Source organism: Sceloporus undulatus, chromosome 6 (assembly GCF_019175285.1).
Source record: "Sceloporus undulatus isolate JIND9_A2432 ecotype Alabama chromosome 6, SceUnd_v1.1, whole genome shotgun sequence".
In the NCBI taxonomy this organism is placed as follows: Eukaryota; Metazoa; Chordata; class Lepidosauria; order Squamata; family Phrynosomatidae; genus Sceloporus; species Sceloporus undulatus.
The window spans coordinates 12,865,969-12,893,289 of NC_056527.1; the positions used below are offsets into that span (position 1 = coordinate 12,865,969).

Genomic DNA, 27,321 nt, shown 5'->3' on the forward strand with positions numbered 1-27,321 from the left:
CAAAAGAAAACAGTTTAATTACCAAACTGATACACAGGCTTCTTATAAGCTGTAGAACCCACAGCGGCTGTTAAACATTTATGGTCACATTTTTAAAAAAGTATAAATCTTAATTCTTTGGTTGCTTGTACCTCTTGGAAAATCATTCTAATTTGCAAACCATATATATATATATATATATATATATATATATATAATCTGCACAGAATTGCTTTCTGCTAACCATGCTTTCAAGATATGCATAGAATTTTCAATGAAGCTGAAATGATTCAGGAACCACAAGATTGCATTTTATGGTAGACCTCAGCTCAGTTTGCAGGTCAAATCCCATTAAGCAATATTTTGCTCTGTATGAAATCAATCCACACACTTACTGTCAGGTTTACAAGCAGATATTTTGTTTAAGTACCTCGTAGATATGGTAGAGGTTTGACCCTTCATCTGGCCAATAGTGGTAGCACTGTTTGACTCCATTTTCAGCAAGGGGTGTCAGCATGACAATAACGACACAGCCGTTTTCCCAGACCATCTGCAGACAAAGAAAGACACCGTGGCCACACTGTGACTGCCTAATTACTGCATGACATGTATAATTACTGCACTCAGACACACAATCGAAATTTATTCCATTCACAGGAAATGCATTTCATTTTCATTAGACACTTTTCTCTGCAGCTGCTTCCAAATCTCTGAATAAACTGGCATCATATTTTGTTATGTTCACATGAAATATTAAAGACTCTCCAAAGAATTCCTCTAAACACTTTTCAAATAGATCCTGTGCTTCTCTTTAGAATGATCTTCAATCCTTTTTTTTCATTTTCACACTTACAATTTTCAGAGTAAACAATAGAAAGTGCTTTTTGTAAAAAGCTGCATTGTGTTTCTTTGATGTATGCAAACCCAAGATGGGTGTGAGTAACAAAGACCATACCAGTAAAGTCTGGCAACAGAAATGCTCCTAGCATGTTTAGCTTGGATTCTTTTTCTGCTTGCCATGTTCAAATATCATGAACTGAGTTGTTATAGTAATGTATCAGCTATAAAGTCTGCATTCATATAAAAATAAAACTAATAGTTTTCTGAAAAGGTATTTGTGCTTAATTTATTCTCTTCCTTCTAATTTTCTCAACCACCTCAGCTGAATCCTCCTACCAATAATCAATGTGTCTGCTCATAAGCATATAAACCATAGGTTTCAGATATTACTGGACACAGGCATCAATTAACATATGTGTCAAAAGATAATGTAACATATTCCCTTGGCTGTGTTTTAATTAAAATATATGGATATCCCGAATATATGAGAACACAGACATTTTGACTGTGGGACTTCTTCACAACTGTAGTAGAATCAGAGCAATAAACAAATAAGTAATTTTTTAAAAAAGCTAAGGCATTTAGAGTTAAAGATCTGCTATATGTTTTATTCACAGAAAGAATGAAACAAACCAGGATGGTATATGTATGTTACAATCACAGCCTGTGGTGAACAAAAACCCTCCAGTGAATTAATATGGAGCTGCATAATAACTAAGTCTTCATTATTATGGTGTACATTGATGCTATATTTGCATGCAATTTTCATTGTCTTTTTATTAGCATATAAAATTACCTCATGAAAGGGAAACTGATCTTTCTGAAAAGGGTTACATTTATTTCACAGAAATATTTATCAGCAACTACATTGAAATGTAAATGAAGTAAACAAGAAAAAGTGGGCATTTGGATAAACAGTACAGAGATGCTACGTTCAATTAAAAGCTTCCTTCTTTGTGGCATGTGGATTTATTTTTAGTATAATTTCATTTATATAAAGAATACATATTTTATCCACACAGTTTTTTCATGCTAATATCTGATAAAAAATTTGGGGGGTGGGGAGATATATATGTACTGTAATACACATTATATCTTTTTTTCATTTGGATGAGTAAATCTTTGTTTAAAGTACTTTATGGTGATCCTGTACTCACTCAAAAGATTTTCTCATTCCACTTAAATCAATGAGTCTAGAGAATTTTGCCACCAATACAGAACAAAGGAGAGAAAAAAGTGCTGGATTCACCCCACAAAGTAATTTTTAAAAATTACTTTTCTATTTCCTTGAAAGACCTGTATTAATTTCAGCCCCAAATTACACGAACAACTCCACAACACTATATACATGCTGCCAACTTTGGTAATTCACAATACTTCTTAGAATTCTAAACTATGTATCTTACTTCAAAATATGTGCGGTAAAAAATGACAACAAATTGGCAGGCTAGCTGGTGCTTCGATCGCATAACGATTTAATGTGCCTTGAGAAGGTATAGAAGCTCAATGAAGCCATTACGAAAATGAGGAGAAACATGGCTTTTATGAGTGCAATAAAAACACAATGATCTAGGTCATAAACTAATCATCTAGCAGTTGCTTGTGCTACCCAAGTGTAACATTATGAAAGCCCACTCATTTAGAGAGAGGAAGAAGAATCCTTGCTTTTTGCCAATGCGTTTCATTGGCTAAAAGAAAAGAACAGCAGTATTTCTTTTTAGAAGAGCTGCCTTAAATCTCTGAAAAATTTCCTTTAAGCATAAATCCAAATGAAAGTTAATTCAAACAAACAATTTTAAAATTACCCTAGGGTACCATATTTCTTTACAAGTCATTTTATGAAGTGCATAAAATCAGATTCTAGGATATTACAGCCATATTTAACAGTTTGAAATCTATTTGAAGAGTATTTTCTATCTTTTTTTTTAAATTGTATTTTCTGCTATCCACCTTTCTTAGGTTAATAGTTTGTCATTAGAGCTTCTTGGCTCTACATATTTTTTGTATCCAAGGCAAAAAAGACACCTTAATTTGCTAATGATATTTAGTCATTTACTGTTATTTACAGATATATGACTTGATGTTACTTACTATGTTATTTATTGCTACAACAATAATTTATTAATATGTTATTTCTTGTTATTATTTATTGATAGGGTTGATATATCAAAATGCTAATTGAGAGAAGTTAGTAAACTCCTCTGAGTCTGATACTTTGTGATATGTACACAGAGGGAAGAAGGCCATCTTTTCAAAGTGCTTCAGTTGTGTATTCCTGAATGACAGAGACTCTATGGTCACCCTCAGCAATTGCTTCTGATGTTATCCAACAACTCACACTCTCTCAGCCTCAGAGAAACTTGCTCTGAAACCCCTGAACAAACTTGCTAAGAAAAACCTGTGATAGGTTCGCCTTAGAGTTGCTGTAAGTCAAAAATGACTTGAAAGCACACAACAACAACAATCATGCCATTTAAAGGACTGTAAAATCTCAATTTCTTCTCTTAAAGTTGTTTTGTCCAGGTCCTCAGCCAGTCCTTCTCTCAGGACTTGTAACCATTTCACACCCGCATCAATCGTAGGGGCAGCATGGAGCAAAATAATCTCACTGGAGTACATACCACAGGCAATGTAGGGTCTCTTTAATTAGAACAGAATACCTGCAAAGTATCCAGACTTTATAGACACTAACCAGATGGTCTACTGCAGTGGCATCACTGGGGGGATGCAGACTGCACTGAGTGACACCCAGAAGGGTAGTGACATCTGGTTTGGCCCTGCTCCTCCTTCAAGAATGGAGGGGCCGCGTGAGGAGGCTGCTCTGCCCAGGGCTTCCTCTGCAGGAAGAAAGCCCAGGACAGAGGAGGAGAGCCTCTAAGTCAGAAGGCATGGGTAGAAGGAAGGGAGTCTGCCTTCTAAGTCCAGCATGGACCTGGAAGGCATGGGGTGCGGTGGGGTGAGAAGTTAGGGAGGCAGTTTTCCAAGTCCAGCATGGACTCAGAAGGCATGGGGTAGGGTGGGATGGGATTAAGGAGGTTGCCTTCTGAGTCCATGTTAGACTCGGAAGGTATGGGATCAGTCTCATTAGCCCTACCCCCTGCACTGGGTGATACCTAGGTGATACGCTGGTATACTTCATTTCTTCCTAGTCTCCAAACTAGGGTGGAACCAATAGTCTGAATTCTGCCATCTTCTCTTGACTGCTGAGGGCAGCAAATGCAGAGTTCTACTCCATTCCCTTTTGCTGAACCTGGCCGTCTATCCTAATCGGTGTTACGGGTATGGATAACCCTGCTCATTTCAGGGCAAAGTTAAATGAATGCCTTTGGGGCTAACTGATTTCTTTGAATGTACATATTTTGTCATTTTGACATGTTTTAACAGGTGAAATTATTTAATATGATTTTAGTCTGTTTGCCTTATTTCCACAAATATTATTCTTATTTCCACCAGTATTATTCACAGAATGTTTTCTGTAGTTGCCCCCTGTTCTCTGTGGTTGTTGCCTGTGATGGTGGAAATGGATTTTTCACAGTTCACCATTCTTAGGGTTTTTTTAGAGTCAAACTAATTAGAACTATAGGATTTTATAGGGTTATAAGATCACTGTAAGTCAAGAGGGGACTTGAAGGTGAGTACACACAAAAACATGCAATTAAAGTAAGCTATGTCCCAAAGGCTTCAATAAATAGCCATAACTTGGCTTGGATTTAGGCCCATATATCAAACTGGATATTCAGCTACCCAGTTGTTTCACATCAAAAAGGCAAGATTTGCAAGCCCAAAGAAGCAGACACTTCTTAAATGTGTTTAAGAGTCAGAAATGTAGTTTTCACCAACACCTAAGCATTCAAAAGAGATCAATCATTTGGAAAACAGATTATCTGTGGATTCATGTGTCTGGGGTACACAGATGTGTACCCCAGACGCATGGCTTCCCTACCGTTACAATTAATGTTTAATATTTTTAACTAAGAAAAATCCTATCTAAAGCTCCTCCTTGTAAAGCTGCTTACATAGTTGGCTGTCCATATCCACAGATTATTGATTCATGTATTCTACCAAACTTTGATTTTGTCATTTATATAAGGGATACCATTTTACTATGCCATTAAAGTCAGCCCTTGGTATCCATGGATTTTGCATCCACAGATGCAACCATCCACAGCTTGAAAATATTTTAAAAATATATACATTCCATAAAGGATACCTTGACATTTTATATAAAGGAAACAATTTTAATGTGCCATTGTATATAATGGGACTTGAGCATCCATGGATTTTGGTCCTGGAACCAAACCCCCGCAAATATCACTTTTCACCTCCACAGAAAGAAAACAATATAGATGAGAAATATTATTTTTACACTCCTCCAAATGCACCTGAGGAAGTAGACATAAATCTACAAAAGCTCATGCTGCCAACTTCTTTCTTTAGTCTCAAAGGTACTACAAGATCCCTCTACATACTGATTCTATAGACTAACAGGCTATATCTTTGAATTGTTTTTACTATCATGAAAGACAACACTATATATATATATGAGAGCATATGTTCTAGTACCTACTAGAGGTGCAAAGTAATTCCCATTTTCCTTAGCAAAAGGAAAAAGGGCTGGATTTCTCTGCCGTGACCTAGGTTACATAACTTTACACATACTTGGCAATGTAACAGAGATGCTAAGAAATTCTGTTAGTGAATTGTGAAGATGTGTATCATGGCACTAGCAAGAGTGCCCTAATGAGCATCTCATTGTACCAATGTCCATTGGCACTCTCCAGCCGATGTTCCAATATACACAGGAGCCATTGTGTATTAGTCATATTGTGCATCGGTCACTTTGCTGGCTTCTCTACATAGTTACGTAACAGTACCCCTTACTTGAATAAGGATCAATTCAATTTCCTGCAGATATAAGTCCACTTACAAAGATATAAGTCCCCAAGTGAATTTTGACCCTGGACTGGTAAAGTTTAGCAGGGTGGATACCTAAGGAGAACATTTTACATTACTATTTGCTTTGTTCCATCTGCTTGGGATAGGCAATGGGAATAGTCCACCTCAGGCTAATTAATTATTTTTTTGTCCCATCTAGAGCAGATCTACTGATTACATTCATAAGGAGACATTTCTGCACATGCAACTCAATACCCTTAGCTACTTCATAATATTTCTGCCTCACCTACAAGCTGTAATAGCCTCTCCCAACATGATGCTTTACACAATGTTTTGTGTAACAATGGTCACCAGTTTCAGACAGCATGATCAATGGATAGGGATGTATCAAAAGAAGAAGCAGTTCAAAACATCCGGAGGGCACCATGTTAGGGAGGACTAACTTAGGCTAATGACAAAACTGCACATCACATCTGTACTAGTGGCTACTTTTGAAGCAGCCAGATTATCTGCTTTAGGTCCTTTAATAAAGCAGCACTGAATGACTCATCTTATATAGCATTTAGTTGGTTCTCTTTAAGCAAAGATTTGATACACTGATTTAACTCTTTACTTCAAAAACAAATGGAAAACCATCTCTATTTCATCTATAGGCCCCAATGACTTCAGAAGAGATTATCCCAAGTAAGTCTGCTTAATACTGTAGCCTTTCCTATAATTTGTAGGCTTGCCAATACAAAAAGAGTTTTTTATATTTAATGTATGTTCAGAACTAAAAATCTGCCAATGACATTGGTAAGTTATGAAAATATTTCAAAACATTTTTTCTATAAGTATCAACAAAATGCACATATGTACTTGTATGTGTGGACACAGATGCTCTGAAATGCCTAAAATATTTCTGTTTTTTCCAGGGTGAACTAAGCATCTGATTTCTAAACACGTATGTCCTTACAGAGACACACAAGTGTAGTACAGCCCCCTCCTCCAAAGTTTCTTGTCTAAAAGATCAGCAGTCAGTCCAAGGAAATAGAAATGTATAAGATTAAGAAACGGTAAAGATGCTCTTTTCATGTACCTAAGATTTACATATCTTTATTTAATATCTCCATCTAGTTTAAAGCTAATTTAAAAGGATAAGATTTAGCACCAAGAAGCTAATGGGAGAAAGCTAAAATGACATTCATAATATGAAAACAAACTAATTAGAAAGCACCTCTTTGGGTCCACAGGGAAGTTCCAATGATGTGTAAATGTATTTGGTTTCCAATAGCTCATTATCAGTCAACTTACAGTAATATGCCTATGTTAGCAAATACTTGCAAAATCAGAAATTAAATTAGTGGTATGCAAATGATACCTTCTAATCTGTTACAAGTGTCATTATATTGTCCAAAGGTACAATGTGTGAATCTTATTTAAATGTATCTGTGGGCAGTCACAGAATCCGAGTACTACTTCTTGGCAAAGGAATATACACAGAATAAAATTGTGGTATGGAATTATTAATAATTTACAGAATCATTCACACCACTGTGTTCCTAAAAGACAGTAAAAAGGAATATAAGCATGGTTTTAAATCAGGAGTGTGGAACCTGCTTTCCCTATGCTGTTGGATCACTCAAGAAGATGGGATTTGTAGTCCAACAAGAACAAGTTCCCAGCTTGTTTCTGGGCACAATTCAAATAGTTTTGATTTTTAATATAAAAAAGGTTGATAGGAAGAAAATCAATCAATTTGCGATGTAGTGCTGGAGAAAAGTACTGAGGATATCATGGATGGCTATGAAGACAAATAAATGGGTTCTATAACAGATCAAGTCTGAACTCTCTCTGGAAGCCAGGATGACTAAGTTGAGGTGTTCATACTTTGACCACATCATGAGGAAAAATGATTAATTAGAAAAGACAATGATGCTAGGAAAGGTAGAAGGCTGTAGAAAGTGAGGAAGACCACATGCAAGATGGTTAGACTAAATCAGGGAGCACACAGGCCTAGACGACCCTATCACAGGGTCTCTTGGCAAGTTTCCTCAGAGGGGGCTTGCCACTGCCATCCTCTGAGGCTGTGAGAGCATGACTCACCCAAGGTCATAGCTGAGCTGGGATTTGAACATTAGTCTCCAGAGTCCTAGTCCAGCACTCAAACCACTACACCACTCTGACTAATATTTCATTAGCAGGGGTAAATTTGCCATTTTGTTACTTTTTTAAAAAATGAAAACATCTTTGGAACATGATGACAGTTATTGGAATCTTACTACAAAAATAAATCCATTCAGTTAGCATCCGTTATTGCAGCCTATAATTTAGAAGCATTTTTGAGATTAAAACAATTCTTCTAACACAGCTACCCTGTTCATTCACTTCTCTGCTCTGTTCACTCATCACCTTAAGTATTCTTTTAAGCTAAAAGCCATGGACACATTGCAAAGCATTTTGGGATGGTGCTGGTAGAGGTCACCAATAAACCTGTTGTCATCACCACCATTAACATAATTCAAGCCTGCAGAGCAGAAACAGAGAGGCCTTCTCTGCAAATTGCAAATGCTGCACCAGGCAGCCTTCCATATTCCTAAGAAAGCTTTCCCTCTGATTTCTTGTACTTTCCCTGGTCTCAGATCTCTGAACTTCCAGCAGGACTGTATAGTTGCTAACTTTCCTAGCAAATGCTTTTCACATTTGAATTTGCTCCTTCCATTTCCTTCAGTTATTCCTTTGTGATGAGGGACTATCACAATGGAGGTTCTTTTCTGTAAGACATTGTATTTTTGGACTTTGGGACTTTTATACTTTTTCCCCCTTCAATAGATCATAAGTAGGATCAAACACTAATCAGAACAGAGACTGCGGTCAAGAAAAAAGAAGACTAGGAATGGAAAGGCCAGCGATGACAAGATTCTAAAGAGTAAAGATATACAACTGAGCACTAAAGTTAGAAATCCACTTTATTCCCCATCACCATGAACAGATGTGACAGCTAGACAGTGAAGAAAGCAGAGAAAAAGAAAACCAACTCATCTGCATTGTCGTGGTGGAGAAGAGTGCTGAGAATGGACAACCAAAAAGACAAACAAATGGGTCCTTGAACAGATCAAGCCTGAATTCTCTCTGGAAGCCACAAGGATTAAATTGAGGCTGTTGTACTGTGGCCATATCATGAGAAGGCACGAATCACTGGAAAATACAATAATGCTAGGAAAGGTAGAGGGCAGCAAAAAGTGGGGAAGACCACATGCCAGATGGATGGACTTTATTAAAAAGCTCACAGGCATGAATTTACAGGACCTAAGCAGAGCAGTGGAACATAGGGAGCCTTGGAGATGTCTTATCTACAGGGTCACCATGAGTTGAGGTCGAATTGAGGGCAGCTAACAACAAAGGACTCATTTTCCACTTCCTCAGATCTCTGCCAGTGCTGTGGCCTCTAAGGGAGAGAAGAGCATCCAAGCACTACTGCATTATGTTTGGGCCCTAGCAAATCCTGGCCTTGATTGGTTTCCTGTTGAACAGTTCAACGCTTATTCCAGTCTGTTAGCACCTAAACTGCTTCAGCTTTACAAACGTATCTCATAAACCAGCTCCCTCTGTGATGCCTATATTACCCTGATGCTTAAGTCTGGTAAAGATCATACTCGCTATGCTAACTACTTTAATCCATAATTAATGTTGATATCAAAAAATACTGACAGCTATTTCAGCTAATAGATTACAAAAAGTCATTTCACCTTTTGTAAGTCCTGACCAGGTGAGATTTATCAAAAACAGGCAGGAGTCAATAATATTCGATTGGTTGTGGACTTGACTGCATTAAACTTGGATAGAACTGATCAGCTGGATTTAGATGCTGATAAGGTCTTCAATTTGTGCTTGGAACTCTCAGCATGTGCTATTAGAAAAAAAAGTCTAGGATCAATGGATTTGTGCATGTTGGTTTAGAATTTAAAAACATTCTTTTTGCAGATGATCTTTTGTTGTTCATTTCAAAGCTCCAATAGTCGATCCCTGTTTTGATGCAGTGATTAACAATTTTGGTAAAATATCTGTGTATTCAATTAATATTAATATCCATACCTCTAACCACATTGATACTGTCATCATATTCACACAACTTACTGCATATCTGATGTTTTGCTTACAGAACTACAGTCCATTATTTTGTTTTAATTCCACAGTACTATTGCACTGATTATGACCAATTTGCACAGTATAGGTTCAAGTTCAAGAACATGCAAATAAGGAAAACTTTTACCTGCCAAAAGTCTGTGACGGTAGAAGGCAGGGGGCCCTGAGCAGCTATATATGCAGGGTTCCTAGGATCATGGTCCATCTGGAAAAATAAAATAAAATCCAGTTAGATGTAGAGTTTAAAAGTGAGGCAACAATTTGTTACAGAACTGTAGATAAAAGCAATTCCACCATTTTGCAGCTCAACTAGAAAAGCACTTCCTTCATTTCTTGAAAAGAGCAAATGTATTTTATTTTATTTTATTTCCTTAATATAAGAACTTCTTCCCTCTACAAAATAGGGTCATCAGTCTAGTGCTAAGATGTCCAGCAATCAATGGACTATTTTCTAAATAGGTAATGTGAGATCATTTAAGCAGCATTTGCTGATAGAATGCATTTAGTTGGGAGTTTCTGTGTCATAGCAACCTACAAGCCTCTTCAAACCTTTTTTTCAATACAGCCTATTAGGAATGCTAGGCACATTTAAGTATCTCTTCCACTTCTATCATAGCACTCAAGGGCACATGCACCTAAAAACAAGCCAAGACTGAAAAACAAACTCCTTCCTGGCCTTTTCTGGTTAGTTCATTTGTTTAAAATACAGCCTTCTAACCCTCAATAGAGGCAGTTCTGCTTAAAGACCTTAATTATTACATCTATTTCAAAGAGTGACTGAGCAGAAAGAAAGAGATCCTCAGAAACAAAGCCTTGGAGAGTAAATAGGATTAGGTAGTTACAAAGAGTGTTTTCAAACTGATGGGTGGGTTTCTGGTCCTAAATCTTTGGCCCCATTCTCCTGATAAGGACAAGATCTGCTGATGGGAATTTAACCATAAGAACAAAAACCCATTGATTGTAACTCTTGAACAGAATTCTCCTTGCTACCTCCTTCCCTCTCACACACGTGTTCACCCAAAAAAACCCCCCAAAATTCTACTTGCCATTACAAGTGCACAAAAATAATTTATATTAACAAGTACTGAATCCTAAAAGTAGTGAATGCCTCCCCCTCAACATGCATTCGGGTTTTATTGAAATGGTAACTAAGGTCCAAAACATACTGCAGAAATAATCCAATTCAAGACTTCTTTAACTGTCTTGGCTCAATGCTAGGGAATTCTGGGAACTGTAGTTTTGTGAGACATTTAGCCTTCTCTATCAGAGACCTTTCGTGTCCACAATAAACTACAATTCCCAGAATTCTCTAGCACTGAGCCAGGGCAGTTAATGTGGTCTCAAACTGTGTTTTGGACCTAAGGGAACCTAACATCACAATGAAATATAAAAAGCTTATAATCACTCCCTATATTAGGTGAGAGATGTGTGACTGAACTCTCAAAAGCATAACTCTGAAATTCAGTTTGTGAGAGGCTGCTGACTTGTGTGTGTGTGTGATATATTCCATGAACTATTTTACAATATAAAATACCCTCTATAATTCTGTCCCTCCGAAGTAAGGATATACAGGTTTTTGCTTTGCATTTTTGTTTTTTGTTTTTGTTAGACCAAAATCATATGGAAGACAGAAGCTTGCTTTCTGCTGCTCCAGAGACTAGGACACATAGCAATGGATTCAAACTGCAGGAAAAGAGATTCCACATATACATTAGGAAGAACTTTCTGATGGTAAGAGCTGTTCAATATTGGAATACACTGCCTTGGCGTGTGATGGAGTCTCCTCCTTTGGAGGTTTCTAATGGAGGCCAGATGCCCATCTGTTGGGAGTGCTTTGACTGTGTTTTCCTACATGGCAGGGGTTTGGACTGGATGGCCCTTGTGATGTCTTCCAACTCAATGATTCTACCTCATGCAGCACCATGAATAGAATTATGACTGAAGAAATGTTATGGAATGAAGTTATGGCAAACGTTTTATGTCTAAGGACTATGGATCACTCTTAAAAGATACTACTACAGTCTCACCCTCAGAAGGCAGAAGACCTGCCCCCAGAAGTCCTATGCCGCCAACGCCGACGACGCCTGCCAGATGTCTTGCCCCTGGCACCAGGTAACAACCATGCGGGAATGCCTTTGAATTTGGGCACTTGGTCTCTAAAAGGTTCGACAGCATTGAGGGTAGTGGAAATCTGCCCTTGTGATAAAGTGTTAGATTATACTGTGTTTTGTTCTGTTTGTTCATTCTCTAAAATATCTAAATAAATGCTGACATTTCAGAGACAGGAACCAGAATAAAAGGCCGAAACAACAACAGCCAAAAAGGAAGAGACAAACCTAAATAGTGAGGAAAAAAGTGGTACTTTCACAGAAGAAAGATGTCTAAAAAGTCTACAGTCGGGATAATGTCATTCTTTGAGTTACAGTACAAAATCAACTGTAGTCAGAAAGCAGCAGTTCAGAGCATTACAAACATTACAATGAGGAAATATTGGTCAAATGTGTTATCAAGTGAATAATCCAGATGGTTGCAATTATTGCATTCTAGTAAACAGAAAGCAACTGTGGAAAAAACACATTCAGGTTAAGATTGGAAGTTGTCAACTATTACAGAATAGATGAGAATGTTTTTGTATTATGCTATATTATGGGGCGGGAATTGTCCAGCTCAGATGTTGCTGAACTATTAACTCCTAGTAGCTCTTGTCATGACAGCCAGTAGCAAAGAATATGGTAACTACAGTTCAACAGTATATTGAGGGCCACACAATTTCATCTCATTATACAAATCCAAGAGTCACTGTGGCAGAGTGTTTTGAGTGCTTGACTAGGACTCTGGAAGACAGGGTTCAAAGCCTGCTCCAATGTGGAAACTCACTAGCCTCACCCCTCTAAATAAATAATGGCAAGAAAGCCCTGTAATAGTTTCTCCTTAGGGTTGCCATTAAGTTGGAAACAACTTGAAGACACACAGCATCCACATACAGGTGCTTAAGTTTGATCACAGAGTTTCCAAACTCAGTTTGTTATCTAAAGGAACCAAAATAAAAACTACAGAAATGTTTTGGACCTGATCCATTAAATCATTTTGTATGAACACTCCAGATTTCTGTAAATACTTGCTTTATAATGCATACTTAGTAACCATTTTAGACTAAATTTAGACCTTAGTTGACATTCTGAATATTTTAAAATTCTGTATTAATCAATAAATATTGCCATTTTTTTTAAAAAAAATAGTTTTAGGGTCCATTCTGCAGGTATAGGTGCTACTATTCAATATTATGTTTCATTCAAATCAAAAGTGAAATCATCAATCAACAAGGACAAGAGCAATACTGGGTAGAATTTTTCTAGAAAAGGAAGAAATGAATCGCTATTTGCTTCTATTACATAATTTCAGTAAATGCACATTTAAAAGTTTCCCACTGTCCATTACTGAAGCTGAGCACATCAAGCAGGAGAAAGGTTATCATTCTTGTTTAGGAAATATCTATGTTCTCAGGGAAAAATTATTACATTAAAGATACGGCATTCACCACCAAAAGGAGAACCCTGTCTGGACTGAGGTCATTGTGCAAGGAACACATACTTATATTACTCTCCCAATATTACCACCTCCCTCCACATATATGTTGGATGATAAGGGTTTTCTTTATGCTAAAAACTCCAGCCAACACTAAAGTACTATAATAATGTTGCAACCAGTGTTCAGCCTCAGCTTACACATTTCATAGTGCTGGAAGTCCAACACATAAACATATATATGAATAAAGACTTGGAGACACAAAACCATTGAAATTAGCATAGTCCACAATTCAATTCGAGACCCAGCATGGCGTAGTGGTTTGAGTGTCGAACTATGACTCTGAGGACCAAGGTTCGATTTGAAGCTCCGCTATGAAACCGACTGGGTGGCCTTGGGCAAGTTACATGCTCTCAGTCTCAGGGAAAGGCAATGGCAAACCTCTTCTGAACAAATAATTCCAAGAAAATCCCATGACAGGGTCATTTAAGGGTTATCATAAGTCAGAAACAACTTGAAGGCATACAACAAAAATTCAATTCAGTTGAAATGAGAAGTTTTAAGAAGTATAGACATATAACCCAAACCTGTTAAGCTACTTTAAATTGTTTGACTGTACCATGCATGATGGCAGCATGAGTGGTGCTATATACTGGGTGTGTATACCCAAAGCCATTCAATTTTCCTACACTTGGCACTAACATGCTGCCAAATGTGGGGAAACGGAATGGCTTTGTGTATACATTGCCATCATCTCTGCTGCTACCTCTCACACAAATCTATCTTGATAGAGACGGAATGAAAAAAATGTTGGCCCATTTAAATGTCTTAAAGATACTTGCTTTCCCTTCCTTTATTTGCCCTCCCCCCCCCCACACTTGAACTTTTGATATCTTAAAACAAGACTGCTGGAGTGAGGAGACACCAGACAAGCCACAAACAGAGACTGGAAACATTTTTAGAAGTTTTAGGATGAAGGTTCACAAATGGGACAAAAGGAATCAGGAAGAGAAGTACACAGTGAGTAGGTTTTTAGTCGAGATGTTTTGGCCAAGATCTCCAGATCAACCTAATAGCAACATTCTCCTGTTTCTCTTTATACCAAAGCTCTATTCAAACATTGCAAAACTGTAACTGTGGAAGGGATGTCTGTGCCAGCTCTGCCCTTGACCTTCCTGCATTGAACAGGAAGAACACAAGAACATACAAAGAGACCCTGCTGGATAAGATCAAAGGTCTATTTAGTTCAGCATTCTGTTCCCACAGTGGGCAATTATATACTTATGGGAAGCCCATAAGCAGGACATAATGGAAATAGCAGTAATGGCCTTTTGCTCATGTTCTCCTGCAATTGCTATTCAGGGGCATGTTGTTGTTGTTGTGTTCCTTCAAGTCATTTCTGACCATATCATCTTGGCAAGATTTGTACAGAGCCAGTTTGCCTTTGCCTTCTTCTGAGGCTGAGAGAATGTGACATGCCCAAGGTCACTCAGTGGGTTTTCATGGCTAAACAGATATTTGAATCCTGGTCTCCAGAGGTTAGCCAGCGTGGCATGGTTGTTTGAGTGTTGGACTATAACTCTGGAAACCAGGGTTTGATTCCCCATAAAACACATTGGGTGAACTTAAGAAAGTCACATGCTCTCAGCCCCAGGAGAAGACAATGGCAAACCTCCTCTGAACAAATCTTTCCACAAAAACCCTATGATAGCTTTGGCTTAGGGTCACCATAAGCTGGAAACAATTTGAAGGCATACAACAACAAACTTCCGAGTCACAGTCCAATACTCAAACCACTACACTATGCTGGCTCTCATTCAGAGAGACACTGGCTCAGATAGCTGGAAAAAAAGAAAAGCCATAACATCCAGTAATCATTGATGGTTTTATCTTCCATGGTGTTGATCCTGGGCTTTCAAAAGCTATGTCAGCTCAGCTAAAGCTCTAGCAGTTTCACCAAGGCTTATGCATGGCCCCTTGCCATACATACTGTGCCATTCTAGGGAAATATAGAAAGGATTATCACCAAAATGCTGGCACTTGGCAATAATGTGTGTTAAGCCAGCCATGAAAACAATGATTGTGTGAAATTGGAAGATAAACCTTCTGTACCAACGAAACAGGTAAACTGGGCTCAAGACCATGGATTAAGTAAAGGATTGGATTCCCTACTTAAATCTTCACTAAACACAAAGGCACCGATGCATTGTCCTGATTTCCTTAGGAAAAAAGTGAATAATAAAAATGTGATGCATTTTTAGGCAGAGAGAAACCTTATCAATTGTGTCAGCCTCAACTACCATATATACTCGACTATAAGTCGACCTCATGTAAAAGTTAAGGGCAAATTTTGGGGCCAAAATTATGGATTTTGCTATGACCCGTGGATAAGTCGAGGGTAAAATTTAGGGGCACATAGCAAAGGATCTGAAGGATGAGGCAAAGCAAAACAATGTCAAAGAACTTACAAAATTCCAGCAGACATAACTCTTTGTACTTATTTTTAAAGGTGGATGGATGAGAGAGTAGAGGGGGTCAGTGCTTTTAGGACAGATTAGACTCTTGCTTTTCACCAGGAGATGAAACTCTTCTTTTAAATAAGAGATAAGATACAGTATGTACATTGACCTATGGATAAGTTGACTCAGGTTTTTTGGGTAAATTTTTGATCTAAATTTCTAGACTTATACATAAGTATATACAGTATATTCCCTTCTATGTCAACAGTTCCTGGTTAAGGAAAATATATGAGAAAAGGTCCAATGTGCAGCCAGATCAGTGCCCACCAAAGATAAGACCAGAATTGGAAGCTAGTGTTGATAAAGAAAAATGCACAACTTAGCCAAAGCTTATGAACCACTGAAGCCTAACTAGGCTATTAGATCCAATTAAGTAAACATTCTCAAAATCTCAAAGTCAAGTAAACTGATGTAACCTAGCCGGAAATATCCATTAATACAAGTTTTATCTAAATGTTTGGGCTGTTTAAGATTAACTTTACAAACAACCACTAAGGATCTCAAGATCTTTAAAACACAGAATAATAAACTGGTGTTATGTGAAATCTGCATGTCATGTGTTGGACTGTGACACTGGAGATCAGGGTTAGATTCCCTGCTCAGCCATGGAATCCTAGGGGCTGACCTTGGGTGAGTCATAGTCACAACCTCTGAAAATCCTGTGATACGTTCTCAATAAATTGGAAAGAACTTCAAGGTACACAACAGCAGCAGCAACAACAATGTTAAATTCTAGCAGATAACAACATTGCTAAATTCTAGACGATAATACATCTTCAACATCAAAGCATAAATCTGAGTGCATACTTAAACTTCAAAGGGCCATACAAGAGACCAAATCTTTTTGTCTGAGCTTCAATACTAAGGGGCTCGACAGACAGGCACTTTGTGCCGGCCTGGGCCTGACCTAGGGGTGCGCAGGGGCTGAGCATTTACATGCATTTACATGCTCAGCAACCCTACCGTGCACCCTGGCTGCCACCATTGCACGCGCCCGTCCATATGAGGCACACGATGATGACATCCATGCAGTGCAGCACTGAAACAGCGCTGCATGGACATCATCATCGCACATGAGCGCGCCAATGGCACCCCGTGTGTTGCCTAAAAAACCCACCTGGGAGTGGGTTCTTTTTAGGCCTCCCGGAGTCCGTGGCGTTTGGTTGCTGCGGTCTCCATCCCAATTTGTATAGCTCCTAAGTCCTGAACTCCTGTCCCTCCATCTGTGCATTTTCCTGTGGGTGTTACTACTCCAGTAGAATTCCAACATGAGAAAGGATGAGAGAAATGGTCAGACTGAGATTGTGTGAGCATAAAGTAAAAAAGGCTATGAATATTCTTTTCTGTAGGGAATTTGTGCAAGGTGGAACAAGACTACCTTTGGATCCCAGTGGAGGAGGGGGGTACTCTCAAAATCCCCGAAAAGCTACATGTTTGCTTACCTTTGTAAAATAATGCAATGGAAGGGGACCGTGAGAAGTTTGGTTTGGTTTTGGGAGAGGGCTGTTAGAAATTCATGGGCCATTCTTTGGTTCTCCAGGTCTTGGACTGATGTACTGTCTAAACCTTTGCATGTAGCCCCCCCCCACCTATAGTCCTTCCAGATGACTGCTTTCATGCCCCCTCCCTTGACAATTCTGGTCTAAATATTTCTCTTCTGCTGCTTCCAATGGGAAGGAAACCATTTTTTAAAAAGTAAACCTAAGAGGAAATAAATACTTTCCTCTTAGGTTTCTGCTTTCTATTCTGGCACCAGCCTGGATGCATCTAAGAAATACTGGAGAGGAAGCACTTCAACTTGGAGTACTGTCACAATAGGCTTTGTTTTGTATAGTACTATTGTCAATCCCAGACACAGTGTTTCCATGTTGCAATTTCCCCCCTGTTTTTCTAAAAAGGCAAAAAGTTAACTCAGATATAAAGAAAATATTTCAAGCAGACATAACACTACTGTTATTCTTCTGCTTCTCCTTTCAAAATAAAAATGGCACAGGAAAAATGTATTTATCTTTATTCCTGATTTTTAAACAAAACAGGTTTAAATCTTTTTTAAAAACTATAATGAAGTAAAATATATAAATTTGATTTTCAATGTCATTATGAATTTCAGAGTCTATTCTTGGTGATAAAATTTGTATGCTGTGTTTGAACAAACTGTCATGTTAATCACATTCTTCAGTCTGGTGGCTTCAATAATAAGCAAGCTAAAGGGTAGGTAGTATTTTTTTAATGTAGTTGATGGATTCCTCCCCTCCCTCTCCAACACCCTTGGAGGAAAAAACAGAATTCCCATTTACTTTCATGACCTCTGATTTAAAAGCAAAGATTGCACATTATTTACTACTGGATGATTTCCCTGAAATTTAATGAGGACTAAGTACAAATATGACAGATGTAATTATCACAGTTTTATTCTGCACAGTCAGGGTCTCCTTGTGCTGTAATTGCAAGCTTTTCATTCAGCTGCTGGCAGCAGACTTATTATCATAGTATTTTATGTTTTTTCAGAGAACAGGAAAGAAGACTTCCAGCTTAATTTTATTCCATGGAATTGCTAAACATCCTTTCTTCCCAGCTCTGTATTAGTATATATGAGTGTGTGTGTGTGTGTGGGGGGGGAAATCTGCAAGATTTTGATCAGATCTCTTTGCAGAGTTTGTTCCATGTTGCTTTTCAGTGCACAAAGTATACCCCCTGGATTTTCATAGCATAATGGGAAGGGAGAAAGCTACTATGCATTTTTAGAAAGAAAGGAACATGCGGGCAGGTGGCCAACCAATTGTATAGAGCAAAGACAGCCCCCTCCCCCTTTATCATGTATTGCTTTACTCATTTAGACTCAAGCCAAGGTTGAATGAGCCCCAGCTGGAGGCTGGACCACTGACCCTGAAGCTGAAAATGCAAAGTTCTAAGCACACTCCCTTTCCAAGGCCTGAATATAATTGCTTCATATTAAATTCTGGTTTTATCAGGCATTTTTGTATTTTTTAGTTACAGCATTATTCATTCTCCATTTGGAATATATGGTAATTCACATCTAAATACTTTTAAGAACATATGCATCAAACTCATGATATTATTGGCATGATAATTACTCAAAACTGTTAGAAGTCGAACAGTGGTAGCATTTTTTAACAGGCTGATGGTAAAACCTAAAGTAGGTGTGAAAATGAGATACACCGATATTTGAAATCTCCTCTGAAGATTCACACATCTGCTATGCTTCACTGGTCATTTCTCAACATACTTAGTTTTACCACGGGTAAAATTCTCAAACAGAAACATAATATGCACAGGGAAGAAAGTTTTGCCTCATCAGTATGAAAGTTAACAGAACTGTTAACAGTTTTAACAGTTAACACAAAAGTTTCCATTATGGACTTAGAAGTTTTCCTGCATGTCATATTTTTTTATTATTACTATCACTATTTATAATGATTGTTTTCATTATATTTATTTATATCCTGCCTCTTTTGAAGTCTGGAACTCAAGTCACCTTAAAAAGACAAAATAGATATAGCTAAAAGAAAATATTCACATCATGCAAAAGTGAAAAATATATTAAACTTATCAAAAGCTTTAAAAGCAGTTAAAAGCACCATAATTATGAAGAAAAAACAACAAACACAGACAAGACAACATTTTATGAAAGGAAGAACAGCAGGGAGACACTAATCTAACCTATCTGGTTCCAGAGTTCCAGAGTTTGGGAGCAGCCACTGAGAAGACCCTTTCCCATGTTCCCACCAGATGAAGCTGTCAGAGTGGTGGGATAGAGACAAGGGCTTCTCCAGATGATCTGAGAACACAGCCAGGGCCAATAAGGCCCTTCACATAATCTAGATCCAAGCCATATACAAAACACATTACAAAATAACGCTGGATTTCTACAGCTTGAAAATAATTAACATGATTAAAAAAGCAGAGCCAGAGAAAACACAACTATTGTGCCACTAATGACCTATATATTTGAGTCACTGAACTTTGCTCTGGTTTGGTCTGGATGAACTAGAATTTTAAAATATTCTAATCCCATTTATGGAACCCACAGTTTGTTTTAAAGTATGCTTCAGTATAGGAAACTACTAACAACAAAGAGGAAACAGATTGCTTGATGGACAGATTTCAAAGCAAGATGAAGCCACGCAAAAACAACATTTACAGGTCCTTATAGCATAATGACTAAGAATTTATACTGAGGTATAACAAAAGGAAGGCTGGACTAGACTATCTTAATTATTACAGTACATTACCTTAATTATTATAACACAGCACCAGAAAGGCATCATGGTGCCACACGCCATCTGGAGTGGCGTCCGGCATCATGGCATCCTGGTGGCGTGGTCATCTGGACACAACACTCTGACTCCAGCCCCAGGCCAGCACAAAGTGCTGTACAGGGCCTAAGATCTAATATTAATCTGCTTTTATCTTCTTAAATTATTTCACATTTCCTTTGAGAGCGAAATGTTTGTACAGCCCCTTAGTGACTACTGCTAATACCAAACAAGAACACTAGAAAATATTTTGAATAATTTGTAACATATGATTATGAAAACTATATGCAGGTCTAAGAGCTGCTACCAAGATTGGTATCAAAATTAATCTTTACTTATATTAACATTAACTGCATCAGAACTAAACAATGACTAAAGAATAGGGGAAAGTAATTTGTTTTTGACAACATACTTACTATTGGACTTGCATTGATGTAATCTGAATTGTCATGACTGTTTTCTGCTTTCAAACATATTCTGCAGTGATCATCTGACAAAAAACAGAACAGCAGTATTTTATGATTTTAATACATATTTTTCAAAAATTAGGTTTGAACCATTCTAAATTTGTAGCCCTCTGGAATACTATTTTCAGTAAAATGCTATTTAAAATGAACATGCCACATTGAGGAATAAATCTACATTGCAGGAATACCAACTAATGGTCTTGATAGTTAAAATCTTTTTAAAGCCTCTTCTACTCTGTTTTTTCTAATTCAACATAATACACTTATTCCATATATCACCACCGCTCCTTGATGGGAGGAACAATCTACATGCATTGTCTGTTACCATGATTGCTGAAACCATGGTTGTAATTCAGATACAGGTTGATAAAGGTAGTGCATGGATTTTTTAAATTTAATTTTATTGCATTCAGATGTGGTGAAAGAGTGCATCTCTTGAAATGCCCTGTGCAGATACATTATAAGAATTGTCTGCTTTGATTGGAAATGAAACACGAATTTAGATCTTTTTACCAAACACTTAAATTTGATGTTATGTTTTTTTGTAAGAGAGCATCTCTCTAGGAGCTGTAGTGAAGTCCACCAAATTCACCTAAGGCCCCAATAAGGTCCATGTTTCAGATTTAGCATCCTCTGATACATATCATTAACAATACCAAGTTATCCCACTTAATCTCTGAATGAGCAAGACAATGCTTAAGACTGTGGTCAGAAATGCAATTTAGATAAAAATCATAATTTCTATCCCTCCAAGCATATAGCAGCCAATGTCTGCCTCAGGGCACAAAACTATACATTCTATAGTACTGTATAACATATGGCACATTTAACAAAAAGCGTAGCTTAGCTAATGGAATCATCAGGTATGTGGAAAAGAGCTGTGCTGCTTTTAGCTTTACAGAAAAAGAACTGCATCTTCTAGGAATATACACACCTTGGCCATTCTTGGCTGTGCTTTTAATCTTAAACCCAACACAAAGAAGAGCTGCTTTATAAGCTTATCTACTGAAGCCAACAGGTGCTGATTCACTATAGCTGAAAATCAGATGAATAGCTCAAGCAGTTCTAATTACAAGCTGATAGTATTATACACTTTAGATGAATGTAATTGTGTTCAAAAACTTAACCAAAGTTCTTTCCAATCAATGCCAGCATTTCTGTCCACACAGAGAAACTACATGTGCCATGAAATTAACACTTTTACATGAAGCTATACAAAATAGCTTTTGCTGTTATCATGTCAGAAAGTAGTGCAAAACAGCCATATATTTCTCAAGCAGCAGCCGTTATAAACAATCTGAAGCACACATCAGGACAACAAAAATAGGTTTAAGTATTTGCTGCCATGGTTTTCTTAAAGAAAGTGACTAATGCATCTTTGCTCTTCTCCTACTAACCATAAGTCACTCTGCAATGGTGGGCAAATGGGAAAGCAATAACTAACCCATTTGAATTAAATGATACCTACATGCTACTACAATTTGTGAGCGATTCTTCTGGACATTTTCTTCCTTGTGTGCAATGGTCATTGCATTGGGTTCAGCCTGATAAGCACAAAGCGCTTCCCATTCTTTCTCCAGACGATTCTTGTTCTTCAAGTGGTCTTCCATATAGGACTGAAATTAGAAGGATTCATAACTGTTCTTTATTTGCTCCATACTGTTATTCCATTTAACACATGAATGAACTAAAGAGAACTAATTTTTTTTAGTTTCAGTCCAATGAACTGCTTGACTACTGCCGCATCACTGTAGACTTATGGGATTTGGATTTCTCAGATAGGAAGGTATTTCGCTTTCTAAAGTGATAACAGAACTTGGCATATTTGACTGAGAAGCCACATGTCTTTACATAAAAAGCAATCTAAAAGAATACTTTCACAAGTATGAAATATTTCTTCCTTTATGATAAAGTGTCCTTCCATTTATATAAGTATTAACATAAAGGTCAAGACCTTGTATAGTTCTGACCACATGACCTTACATCAGCCTCAATTATTCCTGATCGTTGGGAAGCAGGAGAAAAGGCAACACTTATATGTGAGAATGCCTTCAACTATACATCTGTACATATTTCACATATCCTAGTCTTATATCAGTAATAAAAAGAATAAAACACTTTAAGATTCAGAAAATCTTTTGCCTCGTTGCTCCTAAAAGAAGAGATAGATGAGGTACAAAAGGCAGAGAAAAGATTCTTAAGACCATTTCCAAAGAAGAGCCATCCATTAAATAAAAGCTGCAGTTACAAGCATTACTTCTCATTACACATAATGAACCAACTGATTGCAACAGTTTCTATGGCTAGATATAGACAGGCCAAAATAAAGCTGATTTGGGTCACTTTGGATGCATGTGTCCTAAGAGTCCGGAAGCTGCACCAAAGCTGTGCTCCAGTCCTTATGACTGGATTGTGGCTTCGGTGCCGCTCCTGGACTCTTAGGACACATGCATCGTTTAAACACCATACCTCCAAAGTGACCTGAAGCTGCTTTATTTTGGCCTGTCTGTATGGGGCCAAAGATAGCCACTGGGAAAACACATGGCAGTTTGGTTTTGATGAGTGGTTGCTCTGAATTAAGAACATGGGTGGAAATTCCCCATCATTACTAAATAACTTTTTTAATAACCTTCACAAAACAATCAGAAAAAATCAACTAACATACAATAACATATACAATAACAAATAAGGCACACACAGCCTTTTTTTTTTTTTTGGGGGGGGGGGGCCCAAAGAACAAAAAACAACAACCAATAGTACCACTAAATGACTTCCTATCTTCTAATTTTGGGCTATTTTTGGGTTATCCTAGTCCTTTTACTACCTAAAAAAGTAAAATAACATAATATTCTTTTACTGCAAGTAAATTTATCATATTTAGATTACGTGAATATTAAAGAAACAAGGTCTTTACCTATTTAACAGCATCTATTTCCATATGTATATATGCATATATAGCTATATGATTTTATTAACATAGTCCTACTTTACCACCTGCACTGTTATTTGAACCCAATTTGATCTTAAACATTATGTCATTGGTATCCAATCTTTTTAAAATTTATGTATGGAACTGTATCTGATCAGTTGGGGCTAAAAACCTCAAGATCAAGTTGACCATATAACGAAAACATTGTGTATATGCATATATGCCTTTAAATCACCTGTTGACCTATAGAAAACCAATGAATTTTATATGGTTTTCTTAGGCAAGAAATACTCAGAGGTGGTTTGCCACTTCCTTCTGAAATATAGGCACGTTCCAGATGCGCCAATAGTATGTGCTCGGCATGTACAAAATGGCGGCACCCATTCTACATGGGCGTTGCCATTTTGACGTAGCGGACGCTTAGCGTCTGCACATCGCAGCGTGGAAATGACACCAAAAGTGCGCCATTGGGGCCTTGCAGCGTCATTGCTGCGCTGCAAAAAGATTTCTTGGCACAGCAAACATCGGCGCCGGCAAAACGCCCTTTTGGGCAGTCTGTAAAGCGCCAAAGCTAACTGGTTGTTGTTCTCCCACCCAAGCACTAATTAGGGCTGACCCTACTTAGCTTCCAAGAGCAGACAGGATCTGGTGCCTTTAGAGTTTTTAGGCCTCATAACATTCATCTAATCCAATATAACAGTTATTGTGCTTTTGTCCAGACCACCATTCTAACATACATAGGCTGGCATCCTGTGGTTACTCCCAACTGGAGTACAGCTGTTCAATCACTTGCTGAATGGTGAAATTCAGTTGATTTAATGGGTCTACTCTAGTCAGGACTGCAAAAGAATTAAAGCCATTTACACAAAAGGTCCATTTCATTTCAAGTAAACACACCTATGACTGCAACCTCTCTTATATTACTCCCTTTTCTCCATAGGATGTATGGTAATAAGTGATGAAGCCATTGTATTTTACTATTACTTTCTAACAGTTTAGAAAATCTCGGGTGTCATCCTTCTAACTTTTCCATGAACAAATGAATTTGGATATTTCTTGCAAAGCAAATCATGTTTGCTGGTATGAAAATGCCGTCTGATGTATTGTCTGTTTCTGTATAAAACTTTCATGGACATTTTTGTGCTGGTTTATGGAAATCACATCTGTCAAGGGGAGTCAAGATTTCTTTTAAAGGCATGTGAAGAAGTAGGAAAGGTGTAATAGAAAAATGCATTTAATGCCACTGAGATATTTTGGATTATAAGATTTGTCTCAGTGAATGAAGCAAAGAACACTGGTACTTGAATGCCACAGTGACATGATGCCTTTGGTGTTTCCAAGGTGCCATGGTACAGTATTATTTTGATGTGAAAGGATTATCCCATTAGAATAAAAGACATTTGGCACACATAAGAGAAGAGACACTTAATAAGAGAGATTTTCAGAGATTATATAACAATCCTTTCTGAAAATAAAAAGTTATACAATATCTTCAAAGCTTAAGCAGCATCTGGTTTCTGTTGTCCCGATAAGCCCTACACATCTGTACAGAACCCTACAGTACTATAAATGAAGGTCTGTGAGAAGACTTGAATCTATTTTTGAATTTATACATTGGTTCATCTAGTTATTTGACAGGCTTAATACATAGGTCTTTGTGTTTTCAAAATTTAGACAAAAAGTTGACAAAAAGTTGTCACTAAGTTTGAGTCTTCCTTATCATAAAAGCTTGGCAACCAGAGGTGTTTTGGATTTTTTTTTGTATTTTAGAATAACTATATTTGCATATACAGTTCACCCTCTATATTCCCAGATTCAACCATGCACAACCTGAAAATATTTTAAAATATTATCCCAAAAAGCAAACTTTGATTTTACCATTTTATATAAGGAACACAATTCTATTGTGCCATTACATTTAGTGGAACTGGGGCATCTACAGATTTTGGTATCCAATGGTATCCTGGAGTCAAACTCCAGTGGTTACCAAGGGCCCACTGAACAAACATAATAAGGTATCCTGAAGATGGGACCGAAGTCTAAAAACAATTTTTTGGTTATGTTTCATAGATACATAGCCCAAATGCACAATATTTTTGATAATCTGTGCATGAAACAAAATTTGTGTCCATTGCACAAGCAGAAAACAAAAGTGGTACTATCTGAGCCACCTTTGAAATGAAAAAAGGTTTCGGAATATTTTAGAGCTTGGAATTGCAGATGAGGGAGATCCGACCTGTGTCTTGATCACTAAAGAACAACATGGGTAATAGTCTGACTTCTGTACAAATATTGTAGACCGAACTAATCAATTCAAGCAGGTACTTAGTACCATAGAAACTTGCCTTTTACTAAGTCAGACAAATGGTCCAGATGTACCCCTAGAGTCTCATTCTGTGGGGTGGGGGTATTATTATATGGACAATCTGGAGCACTCCTTTCTAATGCTCAAAGCAGTTTCCAAAAAAACCCCCCAAAACACTGTCACCTATGCTGGAATCTGAATTAATTATTCAAAATCTAAAATATTGTGCATTAACACTTCATCAGGAAATATGGAAAACAATGACTGGCTTAAATCCAACAATCGGACTTCACATATCTGGTAATCATAATCACCTAAGATCTGAATCAACATTTTGAGAAATTACAAGCCAATCACTAAATGGATAAATGTCCATTATCGTCATGGAGTATCTCAAAATTATCATTACTGGGGAGAACTGCACTTATAAAAATGTCTTTATTCCTTTACCTCTTCTTTCTTTTTCTTTCTTTTTCAAACCATTATTCTCTGGCACAATTTACAACATGGCAAAATCTTATAAATAAATTTATCTTCCAAAATAACAAGGTATAGATTTTAAAAATCCATTCAACACACTTCCAAAAATGGAGGTTTGGCAATACTGGGCATAAATCTTTATTCTGAGGCTTTCCAGTTGACACAGATTGTTCAAACTATTTAATGAGACACTTCTGCCAGGTAAGCCTTGAAACAATGAATGACCTCTCACCAGAACTTTAACTGTTATTTGGTCAAATGCCAAAGAAAAAATGGCAAGGATTAACAACCCATGTCTGCAAATGTTTCTTAGTACAGTTGCCCCTCCGTTTTCACGGGGGATCCCATTCCAGACCCTCGCCCGCAAAAATGGAAATTTGCCTATATTCAAGCCCCATTGACTTGAATGGCAGCGTGTGCCCCATTTTGTCCCCCTCCATTTGCCGTCTGCGAACAGGTAAGGGACATCAAGTCAACGAAAATGCAGACTTCAAGTCGACAAAACGGACTGTGTATGGAATGAATGGAAACAGGTTCTGTCTCCTGATCTTTCTCCTATTTTCCCCTTTACTCTATGATACTGTATTATGCTTAGTCTCCTATGTATGGCATCTGATAATCTACAATTGGAAATTAACCCCACTTGATCTGACTCTATGCATTCCATGATGAAGGTGTTAGTTCTACTAGCTGGGACTGATGTCAAGATTTTGTTATCTTGATCTATTAGTGCAATCGGATAGGACACTGACAGTTGGGGATGGTTCGCATCCATTTTGGGAGTGGATATTATTCCAGAGTTTGGTAACAGGCATTCTAGTAGAAACCTTGGTTTTCCCATTAAAAAAACCCAAGTCCTGTTCCTGAAGCAAATCTGGATACCAGAAGGAATTTTTTTGTCCTTAGGGAACTGACTTGGATTAAATGACCATATAACTAATAATTCCTTGTCAGACATAGACTACTCAGTTGAACCACT

The 27,321-nt window shown here is 37.6% G+C and overlaps 1 protein-coding gene across 1 annotated transcript in view; it reads right to left on the reverse strand.

Moving 5' to 3' along the window:
- The window catches only part of PTPRN2 (protein tyrosine phosphatase receptor type N2), a 532,969-nt gene that overhangs the window by 38,729 nt on the left and 466,919 nt on the right, over window positions 1-27,321 (reverse strand). Inside the window, exons 13-16 of the mRNA XM_042474222.1 lie at window positions 22,097-22,244; window positions 20,578-20,651; window positions 9,968-10,045; window positions 410-529 (exon numbers count right to left, since the gene is read on the reverse strand). Coding sequence (XP_042330156.1) covers window positions 410-529; window positions 9,968-10,045; window positions 20,578-20,651; window positions 22,097-22,244 — 420 coding nt within the window. The remainder of the gene's footprint in view (window positions 1-409; window positions 530-9,967; window positions 10,046-20,577; window positions 20,652-22,096; window positions 22,245-27,321) is intronic.